The following is a 17862-nucleotide window of genomic DNA, read 5'->3' as shown; positions in this document are numbered from 1 at the left end:
TGGCTGTTGGTATTCTGACTTTAAAATGGACTACGGGAAAACTTTTCTGAGACCAGGCGTTTTATCCCTTTATTTATTTATTTTTGAGGAAGATCAGCCCTGAGCTAACTACTGCCAGTCCTCCTCTCTTTTTGCTGAGGAAGCCTGGCCCTGAGCTAACATCCGTGCCCATCTTCCTCTACTTTATATGTGGGATGCCTGCCACAGCATGGTGTGCCAAGCAGTGCCATGTTTCCACCTGGGATCCGAACCTCGAACCCCAGGCTGCCGACAAGCGGAACGTGCGAACTTAACCCCTGTGCCACCAGGCCAGCCCCTGTCCCTTTAAACCAAAGTATTTCCCCCCATACTGAAATAGCTACAGATGTATCTATAAAAGATGATTTTAAAAACCCCAACCTCAATTATATCTCAATAAAGCTGGAGGAAAAAAACCCAAAAACCACAATACCATTTCACACCTAAAAAATTAATAACGCTTCATTAGTATCATCAAATATCCAGTGTTCAAATTTCCTTAATGATGTCAATTTTACATCTTTTGAATCATGATCCAAATAGGGTCCAAACATATTGTCTTAAATCTCTTTTAATCTGTAGGTTTCTGCTCTATCCCTATTTATTTATGTCTGCAATTTATTTACTGAAGAAACTAGATGTTTTGCCCTAGTTTCCTCTGGATATTGCTGATTGGATTCCCACGGTAATTTAAAAAATATGTTTCTCTGTTACTTCCTGTAAATTGGTAGCTATGTATATACAGAGTTGATTAGATTAGATTTTTTGGCAATACTTTGCATAAGATGTTAGTGTTTTAAAAAGTGACTGAGAAGAGTTCACGTTTGGATCTTTATAAAATAATAAAAATTGCATTTTGTCATATATTTATTAAAGACAATCATTTACAGTTTATAAAAAAAATTGCCCTGATATACACAAAAATTTCCTGATAATGGTAATTAGAAACAGCTACTCCCACCCCCCTTGTGTCCACACCAATATTCAGTCTAGATTGGCTTAATCTTGAAGTGTAATCCAATAAGACTGAAGACCAAACACTTCAGGTCCTGGACAAGATAATAAAATACTCGTAAGCCTTCTGGATCCCTAAAACGCAAGAGGAAAAAAATGTTTAAAAAGCTGAGAAAAACTGGCCAAAAAAAATACCATTTCATAACCCAGATTATTTACATACCAAGATGTTCCTCATACAGGCATTTACAGAACTAAAACTTTGAAAACAACCAAGTGTCCAAAAAGAAGGAAATGGCTATATATTAAAATGGAATATTAGGAGGTCAGCTAAAATGTTAAGGTTTTGTTTAATGGGGAAACGCTTATATCACTAAATGAAGAAAATCATGATTAAAATAAGATTGTTAAGCTCAGTTATATTTTTTGCCCTTTTAAAAAACTATATATTTTTTAGTGCACAAAAAAAAAGACAAGAAATACTTCAAGATATTAACAGTTGTCTACTTTATAAGTTCATGGGCAATTTTTCTCTTTCTACTTTTCTACATTTCCTGTATTTTCTACAATGAGCATGTATTACTTTAAGAATTAGGAAAACTTTTTTTAAAGAAGTAGTACTAAGCAAGACCAAGAAGCTAAAGCTTATTATGGCATAACTGGCAAAGAACATGGAGACTGTCCCAAGGAGGACAATTGTGTCCAGCATGTACTAAAAGTGAGCCACGTCTAACCCCAAATCCTCAAAACACAACAGCCCAAGTGGCTGCCACATTCTAAGGACTGTTCGTAGCATACAGATTCATGCCACAACTTTACAGTTTTCCCTAATGACAGCATGAATTTAAAAATTTATATTCTAAATAATTTCAGGTTTCACCAAAGTCAGACTTTAAGATGTACGAGTGTGAATACCCAACACTGAGGAAGACTCAGTGACTCCAGAGGTTATCTCAAGCACTTGTTCTGGCATATCTGATTTTCTGTTCTGACCAGATTCTTAGCCACGATGGCTGCTCCTATGGCATTACTCTGTGTGTCATTGAGAAGCTCTTATTAGCAATGATGAATAAACAGCAAAAGCAATAGGAGCAAACCCTCGAAAATAATTTGGAGTCTCTGTCACATAAGGGGGAGAAAGTGGACCCCTTCTGTCTTGCATTTGCACCAGATCTTATAATGGTCCCAATCTGGTTAAGGTTTTCATATCAATCTGCTCTAAAACCAACACAACTGGATATAAGAATCATGTACACTTACTTGGATTGATTGACATCAATAAGGGAACCGATTTTTGATGTTGTGAAAGAAATGTGTTCATCTCCAATGACAATTTCAAGCTCCTAAAATTATTTAAAAAAACGAAGTCAAGCTGAATTAGACTTTTCATCAAGCCCACAGAAGAAGGGCTCACCATCTGCCGAATCACACAAACTACTACAGATAGCCATACACACAAGGCCAGTCCACTCCAGCACTAGACTGTGTGGGTACTGGATACAAAAGAATACATTAAACACTGATGTGGCCCTTGAGTAACTCATACTCTTAAAGGAAAATGTGTCTGCAAGGCTCCACCATTTCTGAGACTTGGAAGAATTTACATAGTGTTTTGTATATGAGTTTTCATTGTTAAAAATGTGGAGTAATATGGATAGATCTGTGTTTTACAAATACCAAGAACCTAACCTTTCTGGACAACATGAGACAAAGAAAAACATTCCAGACCTCGGGTCTGATCCCAGCTTTGTCACTTACTCATTGTATGACCTTGGGTTTCAATTTCTAAATAGCAACACGAGTAGCATAAACCTTTAAAAAATATCTATGGGGGGTGCCTACTGTGTGTTCTCAGTGCCTGGGACAGAGCAGTAAAACCAAAGAAAGACCTCTGCTCTTGTGGAACTTATACTTTAGTGAGCCCTACTTATTTTTCTTCTTCTTTTCCCTATTTCTTTTTGATTTACAGTTTTTTTAATTATGAAAAGAATTCAAAGAGAAAATGGAGAAAACTATGAGACTAATGTTCTCAACATTAAAATCAAATCTCAGCCAGATTTGAAAAACGTTAATATTTTGTCACACTTGTGCCAGACTTTTTCTTAAAGAAATCAAACATTACAATGTTTAGATCCACCTCGCCTTCCATTCTCCTTCCTGCACCCCCAGAAGTTGGAGTATATTCTCTCCACTTGTGTTTTTAGATTTGGTAGTATATTTTTAAAATTTTACATAAATGATCACACTATACATATGTTTTTGCTTTTTTCATTCAAGAATGTTTTTGTATGTAGATCTAGCTCATGAGTTTTAAATGCTTTAGAATATGCCATTCATTCTCTTATTGAGACAGTCTAAAGTTCCCAATTTTTGTTACTATAAACATTGTGGCAAGAATATTCTTCTATGCGTTTCCTTGTATATACGTGAAAATGTTTCTAGGAAAATTCCTAGAAGTAGGGCAGAAGTATTTTCAACTCTGCTGGAAATACTACCAAATTGCTCCCTAAAGTAGTTGTATCAATTTTATTCCCACCAGTATATATGAATTCCCTTTTTCTTTCTTATATCCTTTTTAAAACTCGGTGCCTTTTTTTTTTTTTTTTTTTTTTTTGCCATTCTAATGGGTCTGAAATAGTATCTCATTGTCCTAATTTTTATTTTTCAAATGAAGCTGTAAATATTTTCATATATTTATTGGCCACTATTTTTCCAGGTCTGTAAATCACCTATTCATAACATGTACACATTCTGCTACTTTTTCTTCTTAATTTGTAGTTCTTTATATATTCTGGATTTAAACCCTTTGCTAGTTATATATTTTGCAAATTTCTTCTTCCAGTCTGTGCCTTATCTTTCAACTTTATCTTGATGTCTTTAGCCAAACAGAAATTTTAAATGTAAAAGAAGTCAAATTTACCAATCATTTCCTTTGAGGAATTTAAAAACAACTTCTTTACCCAGGTATAATAAAAGATAATCTCTATTTTTGTCTATGTTATAAATTTTTGCTTCATTTCTATAAATAATCTAATTTAAAAATATTCCGTAAATAGATTGCCAGTTGTCCTGGTACAATCTATTAAACAACCCATCCCTTTCCTATTAATTTGGAAGTCCACCTCTGTCATACACTGTTCCAAGTTTCCATATATTCATGGATTTGTTTCTGGGCTCTCTAGTCTGTTCCACCGGTCCAGTTGTCAATTCCTGAGGCAATACCACAGTACCAATGACTATAGCTTTACAAGAAATCTTCAAAATTATATTGGCCACTCTTGCCCCTTTGATCTTCCATGAATTTAATCCTGTAAGGTTCTAGGAAAAATCCTGTTTGAGTTTGATTTTAATTGTAATCAATTTGTAAATTACTTTCGTGACTATGTATATAATATTGAATCTACTCATCTATAAGACTGATACATATTTTTATGTCTTTTTATAAAGCTCTGGTAAGTTTTTATATCTTGTTAAATTTATTCCCAAGTTCTTTATAGCTTTTGTTGCTATTATGAATGGGATTTTGTTCTTTTTGTTTTTTTGTTTTTTTTGAGGAAGATTAGCCCTGAGCTAACTACTGCCAATCCTCCTCTTTTTGCTGAGGAAGCCTGGCCCTGAGCTAACATCCATGCCCATCTTGGGATTTTGTTTTTAACTGCACCATCCAATAGTTATTGCTGGTGTATAGGAGTATGCCCTGCCCTCTTTACAGGACTGTTGTGCTGACTGAGTGAGTTAATGGAGCTGGAAATTTTATACATGGTAAGCAAAACACATATATATGGTATTACTGACATTCCATGGATGTAAATTAAAAAGTTAACTTTAGTGAGTACTGAGGATAGGATTTTCTTTTCACTCTTTTTCAAGAGTTGGCCCGTTATTTTAAGGTTAATGAGGAATAAGCTTATATGGGTTTTCATATTAATTTAATAAATATAACTATTATTGAGCTTTTACTATACACTGGCACTATTTTAGTCACTAGAGATATAGCAGTGAGAAAAAACAGGTAAAATCCTTGTACTGAAGGAGCTGGCCTGTGTATGTGTCTGTCTGTCATGGTAGGGTCGGGGAGGAAGATAGCTATGTAAAGAAAAGCAAATAAGACAATTTCAGACAATAATAAATGCTATGAAGACAATAAAACAGATCTCATTAAAAAAAAATGATGGGGAGCCGCTTTTTAGATTAGATGGACAGGCAAGATATCAGGGAGGAAGTGACATTTGAAGACCCTGATAATAAACTGTCTTACATAGAACATTCCAGGCAGCATGTGGCAAACGCAAAGATCCTAAACTAAGAACCACCTAGGTGGTCTCAGGAACAGAAATAAGGCCAGTGAGGTTTGAACACAGTGAGAGATTGTGAGAATGGTAGAAGATAAGATGGGAGTTTGGATTTTATTTTAAAAGCAGTGGGAAGCCACTTGAGAGCTTAAAATCAGTGGAATACATAAGCAAATTTACATTTTTAAAAGATTACCCTGGCTTCAGAATGAAAAAATGGGCTTTTCAGGACAAGAGGAGAGACACGGAAATCAATTAGAAGTTTGGATTAGGATAGTAGCAATTGAGGAAGAGAGAAACATCTTTCCTGTTAATTCAGTCAAATCTGACAGTGAGACTTTTATTTTTTAATTATCAAAATGGTCTTCAGAATGAATACATAAGCCATGAATTTAAACACATATACTCAGTTGCTTGTAGGATTTTCCTTCCATTAGATCACTGAAATGACTGTGTTCTATTTATCTTTGTATCCCCACAATGCTTTGTCCATAGTACTCACTCAGTAAGTGGGGTGGGCAGCAAAAACTGAGACAGTGGGGTGGGGGTCACAAGAAGAAATTCAGGACTGGGCTCCCGGTGGTCAGCAGCACTCGCTCTCACTGTTCTTCCTATGAGATTAATGCTTCCCGAGACCAACGTTTTGGTAATTTCCTTTGTGCAGAGTTTCATCACACACACACACACGAGTGGACTGAATGTCATATGCAGAGCAGTAAACCTCATTTTATTTATAACTGCTCTACGGGACAGTTGCTAAAACACTCACCTGCCGGCCCACTCTGTCAGGAGGAGGCCACAAAGCATCATCCTCTTTGGTAATTTCACTGTCATCAATGATTCTCTTCAGTTCCTCCATCACACTTTTATGTACGTAAGCCTGAAAGCAAGTTAAAAGACAGAATTTAAGTTGTCTCCCTAAGCAGAGCTTAGGCACAGGTTTGAATTTCCCCTCTATCTCCTAATAGCAAGCCCCATAATTAATATCTGGGCCTTCATTTTCCTATCTGTAAAGGGTATATAATACCACCCATCACACAGGCTCACAATCAGGGTTAAATAAGATCATGTATGTAAAATACTTAGTGCCACGCCTGGCATCTAACATGCATTCAATAATTTTAACTACTTCCCCAATTCAAATGCAAATTAAATAGCTCTCTCTATCGAGTGCTATGTGCCAGAGAACATACCAAACACTTTACATATTACATATTTAATTCCACAACAACACTGGGGTAGTAAAGAGTAGATTTTATTATTTCTGTCTTTGCAGATGAACAGAGACTTTTCCTGGCAAATTCAGCCAGGGAACTTGACCAAGGGCACATGGTGAGTAAGTAGCAGATTCAGGGTTCAAATGATTACCAGTAATTGACTCAGCATTGTGAAAGAAAATATAAACTAAAAGAAGATTTGAGAAAAACTTTAAAAGCTGTCTACAAACGTGTCTATATTCTTTATTTCAAAACTATTGTATTGTACTACAAGAAAAAAAAATACAAAAGGCTAAACTGTAGTGAATGAAAGGCTCTCAGAAAGCTCATTACCTCTTTTCTGATCATGACATCATTTTTGTAATTGCTGTTGTTGGCATATCTCAATTTCCCTGTGAGGGACAAAAACCAAATTCAATGTAAATAAAAACAGGAATAGAGCATCATTAGCCTACGAAGACTATCAGCCGTTGCTTAGAATGTATCCTGGCCATCCCTTCACAGTGTCTAAGAGATTTACTATTTACACCTTTGGTGTTTCAACAATACTAGTTTTTTCAGTTCTTCACTTTTATTAAATAGCCTCACAGCCAAAAATACAGCTGACACTGAATTACAGTTCTTGCAAAAGGCGGCTCAGGTGTGATAAAAGAACACAGGCAGGCTCTTTTGTGACTGACAAATCATCTCTCTGCAGGTTAATGTCCCCAGCTGGAAATAAGGATAGTAACTGATAACTTACCTGAACAGAGGGCCTCCTCCTGCTTAAATGAGTTGTGGAAAGCATTTTGAAAACTGTAAAATACTGTTTGCATATATTATCATGTGACCGTGCAACACTCTGATCTATTCCCATGACGGAAAAGTTGTGGTTTTATTAATGAGCACATATGATACACAGGCCCTTTGTGCACAAGTGCATCCAACAGGCTAATTTGGGTATATGGGCGGCATGAAGGGAAAGATAAAAGAAAATAGGAGAGACGATTTTTTTCTCCGTAGAGGCACACATATATAAAGAGTCAAACAGATTCCCATAGCCCCTGCACTGTCTGCCTCAAGCTCCCCTTTCAGTTTACTCCCCATACAGTAGACAAAGTGATACAGTAACAGATCTATCTCATTAGGTTATTCTAATACTTTGATACTGACAATGGCTTCCCACTGCCTTCTTGATAAAATCCAAATTCCTCACACAGCATACTGCTAAACTGAGCCCATGCTTGCCTTTCCAGCGTCACTCCTTCAACAGTCCTCTCTCACACAGCCGGAGTTAATCAAACTACTTGGTCTCTGCCCGATACATGCCATGCCCTTTTTTGGTTTTCAGTCTCTGCCTTTAATGCTGTTCAAAATTTCTTTTTTTTTTTTTGGCAGGGAATGAGTCGCCCTGAGCTAACATCTGTTACCAGTCTTCTTTTTTTCCCCCCTCCCTAAAGCCCAAGTGCACGGTTGTATATCTTAGCTGTAAGTCACTCTAGGTCTTCTAAGTGAGCTGCTGCCACAGCACGGCAATTGACAGATGAGTGGTGTGGTTCCACTACTGGGAAGCGAACCCAGGACTCCGAAACAGAGTGCGCTGAACTTTAACCACTAGGCCATGAGGGCTGGCTCCCAAATGCCTTCTTGACTCTCATCTGCCTAACCAACCCCCACACATCACTAAAGACTCACACCCCCTTCCCCAAATCATTTTATGCAGGAAGCCTTCCCTGACCCTCCGGCTAGGTCAGGTGCCTTCTTTCGGCTCCCAGAATCCCCTCCATTTCCTTCTACAACAGCACCTATTACACTGTTTTTCACTGTATGTTTACAAATCTATCTCCTTCACAATTGGGGCCTGTTAGATTCTTCTTTATACCCCCATTTAGTGAGAGATTTCTGTCATCTTTGATTCCTCTTTCCTTCATGACAGTGCCCCCTCCCCAAATTCTATCAGCAAAGTCCTATTGGTTGTGTCTCCACCAGTATCCTAAATCCTTTTCTCCACTTTGTTTCTACTCTTGCCCATTTTGCACCAAATAATTAGAATACTTTTTCAAGAACAGACCACATCTCTTCTCTGCTTAAAACTTTCGAATTGTTTCCTGCTGCACTTAGAATAAAACCCAAACTCTTTACCACTGGCCATAAAGACGTGGTGTGACCCCTGCCTACTTATCCAATATCACCTCATATTATTCTCTCCAGAGCTCACTACTCTTCAGTCATACTGGCCACCTGAAATATGCCTTCTCATTTCTGCCGTTCGGCCTTGACACCTGTTACTCCCTTTGTCTAGAATGCTCTTCCTCCTGAGCTTCACAAGGCTGGCTCCTTCTTGTCAATAAGGGCTCAGCTCAAATTTCCCATCTTCAGAGAGCTCTCCAATGGCCACTCTATCTAAAAGCAGCCCACTCGCAATTATTCCATCATTTTGTTTTATTTTCTGACCACTCATCACTATCTGGAATCTTCTTTTTAATGATCTCCCAGCACTAAACTACAAGTTCCATGAGAGGAAGCTTGCCTATCGTTCGCCTCCGTATCCCAGACTGGCGCCAAGTGGGCGTTCAATGTTTGCTGAGTGAAAGCACTCTGGCCAAAAATGTCACTAAACAGAAGTCCCTGCACATGGATTAAGACAACCATTTTGATACTGACAATGTTCCTTTCAGATCAGCACTGCACAGATCTCATTCCCTTCTTCTAGTTCCCTGCACTTCCCGGACCCCGGGCCTCCCCACTCGCCCGCCCCAAGCCTAGTCCTTGCTGCCCGGAGGCTGGAGGCCGCTCTTACCGTCGGGTCGGAATTCAAACTCCAGAAACTCGTGGCCGAACTTGCCCTTGTGACCTACGTAGTAACGCAGATAAAAGTCACTCTCCATAACTCGCAAAAAGTAACCAACTTCAACAGCAAACCACACCGCCGCTGGCTGCGCCCAACACGGACGTATTCGGCGGCGCACGGAAATGACGTCAAGGCAACGGCGTGGCCCGTAGGTGTGGGCCCCTCCTCCCCCGCTCCCGGAGGTGGGAAGAGGCTGCCCCGCCCCTCCGGCGGAAACAGGCCCCCTTCACCCGGGGGCGGAGCCAGCGCTGCGCTTCTCAGTCCGCTTCTCAGTCCCGGGCGGGAACGAGGGCGGCGTTTGCTTGCCGGGCTCCTCCCGGGCGTCAGGTGAAGCCTCCTGAGGGCTTCTGGAGCCGTCGCCTCAAGCCCTCGGGCTGACCCCCCCACACCCTTCCTCCCCCGAGTCCTGCGTCGGGGGCCAAGCTCCATTCAAGGGACACCTGACTTGTGTGACTCGGACAAGGCCCTTCACCGCCTCTGGACCTAGGCCGTCTCAGCTGCGAAATGCAGTCACGTGACCCGACCTCCCCGGGCGGCGCCGCGCGCGCTCGCGCGGGTGTCCAGAGTTGGCTCCGAGCGAGCTGTTCTGCTTGCGGAGCAGCTGGAGGAGACCGTTCTCGGCGCTCCCCCAAGGCCGCAGTGGGCACCGCCGTTGCCCTGAAACTAACGGGCGCGCTTGCCCCGCTTTCTCTTTCTGCCTTTTGATTTCTCTCTCTCCCTTTCCCTCTCTACCTCGCTGGTCTCCAGAGTGCGTGCTGTGCGTAGAAGTGGAACACTGGATGTCCCGATCCCCAGCCTCTGCCCGGATCCCCAGCAGTGCTCCTCCGCCCTGGCTGCACGGGAGTGAGCCGGGCTGCTCAGCGGCCGAGGCTGCGCCCCCCACCCCCACCAACCAGGCAAATCACAGTCTCTCCCGGTGGCCCTGGGCGTGGCAGATTTTGCCAAGCTCCCCAGGTGGTCAGGGTTGAGGACTACTGCCCAGGAGGCTCTCGTCTTCTCAGACCAAAGTGGTTTCCTCTGTGAAGGCTTGCTGACTGTGGGATTACTTGTCGAATAGGCCAAGGGCAATCAAAATCCTAACTATGGAATCCTGCCTTAGCTCATCCAAGTTACAGCCACAGAGGGGCAGTGGAGTTGATTCTAGAGACACTGCTGAGATGGCATCGTTCCTGGGACCTGGCGACTGCAACTGTGTGCTAACCGGGCCACTGGTCTCTGATTCTCATTCCTGGTCTTGCCAGTACTTCTTTTCTCCCTGAAAAAGCATTGGTAGCAGAGTGTAGAGTGGGTGTGTCGGGGGGGGGGATCATTGGAGACTTGTGTTAAAATAATTCCTTGTGTGACAGTGATTCACTGTGATCAAAGGTGAACTGATTGCACTTTTTGGATCTCAGTTTCCTTTATAGTAATGTTATATACCTGGCACAACTGTTGTAAGGATAAGAAACTGTGTCTTAGAAATTGGAAATCTGTAAATTGCTATAAAACCATAAGGCATTTTTTATTACAAAACACTGGGACCCACCAGGCTTTAAGCACCTAGTAAATGTCAGCTCCTAGGCTGACCCTGTTTACAAGTGCTTGTTCTTTGAATTCTCAGAACAATCTTGAGGTAGTAATTAAAGTATATAGAGACATCAGGTAATTACAAGTTTATTTCCCAAGAGTGAAATTATAAAAATTATAACCTAACTGGTGAATTTGGGCATCTGCAGATGTGGCAAATAACAAAAGTGCTGAGAAAATTTAAAAGACATCGCCTCCAATCAGGCTGCATAGTGATCCAGTCTTTTGAGTATGAGACAACATAGCATTGCTGAAACAGCATAGTCTGTGTATCTGATGTGCCTGAATTCAGCATAATTTACTGAGTATCTACCATGTGTCATGTGCTGGGAATACAATGGTGAGCAGGACAGACCTTTGTAGAAATTGCAGAGGAGGCAATTAAGGAGCATACAAGCAATTATAATGTAGCGATAAAGGTTACAAATAGGGGAAGCACAGAAAACTCGGGAAGCATATAGGGTGGCTCCTAGTCCAGTCTAGGGGTCTAAGAAAAGTATTCTTGAAGGAAATGTTAGGGCCCAGAACTGTGGTTAGAATACAGAATGAGATTGCGAATATAGTGATGAGGTTGGAGAAGGGGCATAAGCCAAATCATGAAGGACCTTACAAGCTATATTAAGGAGTTTGGGGGGGCCAGCCTGGTGGCATAGTGGTTAAGTTCGCATGCTCCACTTTGGTGGTCTGGGGTTGGTGGGTTCGGATCCTAGGCCTGGACCTACACACCACTCAAGCCCTGCTGTGGCAGCATCCCACATACAAAATAGAGGAAGATTGGCACAGATGTTAGCTCAGGGCCAGTCTTTCCCAGAAAAAAAACAAAAGTTTGGATTAAACCCCGAGGGTATTGGATTTTAATGCAAGGGAAACAGATGAAGGACTTGAAGCAGGAAAGTGGAATGGGATGGTGGTGACATGACCTATTGCATTTTAGAAAGCAATGATTGTTCACTCCCCCCTCTGGCTGTAATGCTGTAGACTGGTTTGGAAAGTGGAAAGATTAGAAGTATGAAATTCAGATAAGTAATCGATGATGTGATAGTCCAAGATGCTGGTGACCTATGCTCAGGAAGTGGCAATGGAGATAGAAAAGTGGATGGATTTGAGGTGGAATACCATAGTTTAAGGGGTGGGCAAAGGAGATTAAGATGTGGCCAGAGAGGTAGGGGAAAAACCAGGAGTATGGTGACATGTAAGCCAAAATAAGAGTATTCCAAGAAAGGAGAGCCAACAGTATTAAATATTGCTTGCAGGTTAAGGAAGATAGGACTGAAAGTATTTGCAAGATTTATAATCAAGAGGTCCAGGGTGACCTTAGTAAAAACCACCTCAGTAGCATGGGAGTGAGAGACAGGGCAGAAATACTGGGATACAAGTACGCAAAATTTGTTGTGGAAGCATGGAGTTACCTAAGCCAGTCTGAGAGAATACGTATGGCTCTCCGGAGGAGTACTCCTAAGCAGGATGCACAAGGACAAATAGGAGTTAGCCAGATGAAGAAGCAGAGAAGGAAAGACTAGGCAGAGTGCCCTACGTGTACATGAGCGCCACCTGTGCTACATGAGCCTTGGGGGCACTAAACATAACCATGTGACTTCGGGCAGTTACTTCACCCATTTCCTCGTCTATAAAATGGGAACGATAATATTGGTAGTATTTATCTCACAGGATTGTTGATGAAGATTGAGATAATTTATGTAGAATATTGAGTATACATTAGCAACTCCATTGATGATCGTTCACTCCCCCCCATTAAAGCATCACACTGAAACAGGATTTTCAGATTTAAAAAAAATGAATTTAATCTCTTTCTAGAAACAGTGCAGTGATTTTACAAATGTCCACATTTGGTTTTTAGTTCACCAAGATGATGTCAGTACAGCTCGTGAGACATGGCACACCACCTTCGTCCCTTTGCCTCTGGAAGAGAAACCAGACTGCAAAGGGCACCGAATACAGAAGCCAATGGAACTCGGAATGACAAGACAAAAAGAGCAGAAACGGTTAGTGGGACCCAACATTCTAACATGCCTGTTATATCAAATATGGTGATTTGGGTGTGTGTGGGGGAGACAAACAAGCAAAATCCATTTGGGTACAATGTGATGGAGTTTGCAAACCAGTACTTCCCTCCCAAATTAAGAGCTTGTATAGAACAAAATGCTATTTTAAAACACAGGGTTTGTACAGGTATTTTCCTCTTGTAGTTTTTGTAAAAAAGTATCAAAACCTTCGTGTCTTTAAATATATATATATGTATATACAGGTGGCTTTTTTAAAATTACTTTTTATAGCACAAAGTGTTTGAAAATGCAGAGGGTTTCTGCTGACTCTTGACTGTGCACATGGTGCACAGCCTGAATGAACAGAGCTTCCTGATTTCTTACATTAACTGGAAATTTGAAGCTGTAATTCTTCTACCTCCTAAGTTCTCCATATTTTGAAAATCCCAATACTGTAAAAGTACAGTGTGAGAAGACTCGGATACTCTATCTTCATATATTCATGGGAAATTATTTACTCTGAAAATGTTTAACTGGTAACTCATTTATGTTCTCTGAAATGATGAGTGTATGGCTGGAGTTGGGAGCGAGGTAGGGAGGATCACATTCCTGTGCCCTCTCCCCATTGCCACCAATGCCTGACTAGACAGTGCTTGGGGTCCCCTCTCCAGACTTCATGTCTTCAAAATTTCCAGTTTTCTTTCCCACTGTTGAGAAAATCTCAGAGGCTCTTGACAACATGGAATGCTTCTGCGAAAATCCCACTGCCCTTATATTAGTTTTCATTGACCATATTGAAAACTTCGACTCAAATATATGAAAAGCAGTCATTGTTTCGCTTTGGCCACTGGAAAGCTTGAGGCTGAAGACTGTCATGTCTGCAAAGTGCTGGCAATGCATCCTGATGAATTTTCCATGATGCACTTGGTGCCTCGTATACAATAAATGACCAAGAAATGTTTGCTTAATTGACGCTGAAATTAAATAGAAGTATTCTATAAAGTGCTGACACTGAACCTGTCCTTCCATCCCCTTCATTTTTTGCTGAGTCCCCCTCGAGCCTTTTGCTCGTTATAATGCGTGACATGCAGCGCCTTCAAGTCCCCATGCTGTTTCATGCCTGTCTCAGTGCAGTGCCTCCTCTGCCGGAAGCAGCCTGGACTGCTTAAGTTTTAAGGCTTAGCTTAAGGTCATTTCTCCTACAATGCCTTTCTTGATCCCATTCCTCATCTCCTCAGGTAGAAATGACCTCTCTCCTTTGTGCCCTAACAGGACTCTGAAAAGAATCTAACCCTTTGTTTCCACATATGTCTTCCTCTGCTGCTACTGTGAGCGTCATAAGGACAGAAAACCTTTGATTGATCTGCAGTGCTGGCTCTTAGTTGGTACCTAGCAAATGGTTTCAGTGAATGAATATACTGCAATCACAGAGAACTGGAGGGGTCATTAGTACCTACTGCCATCAATTTACATCTGATCTCATTCTGAGGTTACAGGTTATCTCAGTCTTTTATAAATAATCATGATATCAAGAGTAAATAAATAAAATTTTAGTTTTTCGTATTTCTGGAAGGCCATTTCTGCCAGTGCCTTCATAATTCCACTGGAAAGATAGGCCATAAGATAGGTAGCAGGTTTGACACATTGTTCAGGCAGCCCAAACTAGTCTCCTGAAGGAGGAAAGAAGAAAAGGATTGGGGCCATTTCTTTTAAATAAAGAAAAAATGTCTGATAAATTAATTTTCTGTCCTCCTGGCTTTATCTCTCAGCTTCCTTCCAGCTCTATAATCCATTATTGGCTGTAGATATAATGGCATAGGGCTGAAAGGCAACAGAAATGCAACTACACTTCAAAATAAGGCTCAAAAGCCTCTGAGAATAGGGCGAGGACAGACCGACCTTCCCAAGATTTCATCTTACTGCCATCCAACACATGAGTATTCCAGTTTGTTTTCTGTAGGTTGCTCCCATAGCCGCCTCTTTCAAACTGCAGTTGTGGCATATTCAGGAAACATGGATGTCTCTGAGAAAGTTCTGTTTCATCATCATTTTGAGATCTCAAGCTGAATTGTCCTGACTCCATTCATTTTTATTTTTTCTGGGAAGGCCAGGATCTAACTGAAAGTTTAGAAACTATGCATGAGTCACTCTTATCATCTCCCCAGGAAATTCTATTTCTTTGGAGGCAGGTTACAGAAAAAGTTGTTTGTTTTGTGTAAATTTCAATGTTTTTTCACTTTCATCATTTTTCTTCAGTCAAAAATAATTTTACTTTCCATTCTTGAAAGAATAGTAGTAAATGATTTAAGCTGCACAGGAGTTGGCCACCTGTTCTTAAAGTTCTCTTGGGTATTGGTCACTCTAGGTCAACTGCATTTACCCTCTCAATGAATGTTTTAGGACTATCAACACATGAACATCATGAGGAAATGGCTTGTTTATGCAAAGCACAGGGTCCAGGCTCCAGAACACAGTTGTTTTCTCAGAGGTTAGAAGACCATGAGTGATGCAGAGGAAGGTCCTAGGAACAGCGTGACAGAACTCCAGAAACGTCTGCCTGGAAACAGGTATCATGCTGGTCAGACAGTCAAACTTCATTGAACTGGGGGCAGCGGGGGAGAAGAGGGGAAGAATTTGCTTAACTGTGTCAAGTTCCGGTATGTTAAGGTTAGATACATGTCCTCTGCTCCTACTTAAGCCAAACACTTCTGTGTCACACCTTGTCCCAGGCTGTCCAGGGGGGTGAAGCTGCAGAACAGCAGAGTCCATACGTTGCATGAGGGAGCCAGCAGGGACCGAATTCCTCCTAGGACTGTAGGATTACAATGGTTTCCAACGGGAGGCCCCACGAAGAGAAAAGAGCACTTCTCCCTGCCTCCCCCAAGGCCCAGGAAAAGCAGACAGTGTCCATAATGAAAACAAATCTGTCCATGGACCCAGAGTTTTTCCTTTTATTTACAAAGCAGTAAATCAAATCCCTGTGTGAACATATATATCCAATATATTATAATATTGCGTATGCCATTTCCTCTGTCAAATATGACTTCAGGTTTGGCAACTTTTTCTGACTTTAGCCAAAAATTAGTTTCATCTATATGAACACATGATGGTAACAAACCTATGTATTAACTTAGGTGGGGAAATGTTTTCCCCACCTAAAGGAAATGGTAGAGAATAAGGGGAAGGGAGAAACAGAGATGTACTAAAACCAATTCCACCATCCTTATCCTCAGCCATAGCATATCTCAGAGGTTCAGTGCCTGAGCCAGGCCCGAGAGTAAACTCGGGCTGTTGTAGAAATGTCTCCACTTAGCTCTCTCTAAGTAAGGATAGCACCCTCAGGATGCTTCAGAGGAAAATGACTGAATTCAACTCAAGTGTCCTGAAGGAAACTGAAGTTACTCAAATAGCTGAACTTTAAAATAAGGAGTAACTGAGGTTCAGGTATGTTCTCACTTGAGCTCATGAGAACTTCCGGCACCGTGTAAAGTCTGTACACTGGCCTTAGCCACAAAGAGAAAGCCCAGGTGGGAGCCACAGCAGCCATGAGTGAGCTGAAGGACTTTTCCTGACCAGTTGGGGTCCCAGGAATAGCCAGAGGTGGAAAAGATCTGTCTCTTCCACTACATGTTTGCACAAACCATGATATCTGTTTCCTGAGCCAAATTTCCAAAGGCTCCTCTGAAAACCGGATATCCCTTTTGTGGACTGTTTTAAAATATATTTATCTCTATGTATTTGAACAACAGCCATAGGTGCACCTCTCTTCTACAGATTTTTCTCTCTCACACACGTACACACATAAACATAAATGCACACAGAATCCTCATGGTGGGCCAATCATACCAAAAATAAATACTCTCATGTCTCTAAATTATTTATAGAACTAATCTTATTTTTGAAATATGTTAATAAATAATCTAAATGGGGGAGGGAGTTGGAGTGTTTTTTTCTTTTTTCACTTATGTTGATGATAGCCACAAAGCATAATCGTTTTATTTACCAAAAAAACCAAAACTCCAAAACCTAAAAATGCCCCCCCAAACCAAATACCCTCTGTAAATATAGTTTTTAAAGGATGAGTAAGCTACTGGTTATGTACATCATGTTAGTCACTCAACAGTAGCCATTCCATGAATTCCTCATGGGTAGTGCAACCAGTTAAAAAGTGTATAAAACATTATACATATAAAAACTCTCACATCCTTTGGATGTTTGCAGTTCATCATAACTTTGTGGTTACCTTTCCGCAACATAAATTAAAAAAAAATTACACACACACACACTCACACAGACACATATACAGAAACCCTTTCATCCAGCCATACACCATCCAGAGTGTAGTGCATGGGACTTAATTCCGTGAGGCACGAAGGGAGTGGTCCCATCCTCAGGGCAGTCCATCATCTTCAAGGCTTAATGCCACTCGCTGGGGAGAGAGAGCAAAGAAATCATCATTAGAACTGCAGGAGTTATTTATTGAGTACTCACAAGGTGCTAGACATTGTATTACTTTATAGGCATTAGTTCACAGAATCTTCAAGCTACTCCAAGAGGCAGGTTTGTCATATTTATTTTACAGATGAGAAAACTGAGACTCAGTGATCTTAAACAACATTTGTCCTGGATCACATAGTAAGTGGGTGAACTAAAATTTGAACCCAGATCTGTGTGAATCCAGAGCTGCAGCTTTTTTCATCATTCTGTTCTGCCTCCTTGTTAAGGAGGGCTGCAGAGATCTAAACTTTCCCAGTCCTCCCTCCTAGGATTTCAGGCTTGCTCAACTTCAGCGGGTTAGCTTGGGCAAATGTTTAACCCCAGCCCTTAGCACCTTGTCCCTAGCATGCTAATCACAATTAGGAAAGCAATCTGCTGGACCCTCCCAACTGATTATACAGAATTGGAAGGCAATGCAGGTCAATTAAATCCAATCCCTCATTCTCTCACCCCTCCTTCTTGTCATTAGATGCTAGACTTCCCTC

At 41.0% G+C, this 17862-nt stretch overlaps 2 protein-coding genes across 11 annotated transcripts in view; both read right to left on the bottom strand.

The window, feature by feature from the left end:
* Positions 1-867: 867 nt before the first annotated feature.
* On the bottom strand, positions 868-9816 carry MAGOH (mago homolog, exon junction complex subunit). Its single transcript, XM_014844323.3, has 5 exons — positions 9261-9816; positions 6815-6873; positions 6034-6144; positions 2233-2315; positions 868-1107 (listed from the first exon to the last, which is right to left on the bottom strand). The coding sequence occupies exons 1-5, from the start codon at positions 9346-9348 to the stop codon at positions 1008-1010; spliced, it is 441 nt and encodes a 146-aa protein (XP_014699809.1). The 5' UTR covers positions 9349-9816; the 3' UTR covers positions 868-1007.
* Positions 9817-12653: 2837 nt separating this feature from the next.
* The window catches only part of LRP8 (LDL receptor related protein 8), an 81943-nt gene continuing 76734 nt past the window's right edge, over positions 12654-17862 (bottom strand). For all 10 annotated transcript variants that reach the window (XM_070509889.1, XM_044770820.2, XM_044770823.2 and 7 more), the window contains one exon: positions 12654-17309. In XM_070509889.1, coding sequence (XP_070365990.1) covers positions 17271-17309 — 39 coding nt within the window. In that variant the 3' untranslated portion in view covers positions 12654-17270. The remainder of the gene's footprint in view (positions 17310-17862) is intronic.

Source organism: Equus asinus, chromosome 5 (assembly GCF_041296235.1).
Source record: "Equus asinus isolate D_3611 breed Donkey chromosome 5, EquAss-T2T_v2, whole genome shotgun sequence".
Classification (NCBI taxonomy): Eukaryota; Metazoa; Chordata; class Mammalia; order Perissodactyla; family Equidae; genus Equus; species Equus asinus.
Note: the sequence above shows the minus strand (reverse complement) of the source record. Positions and strands in the feature narration are given on the sequence as shown.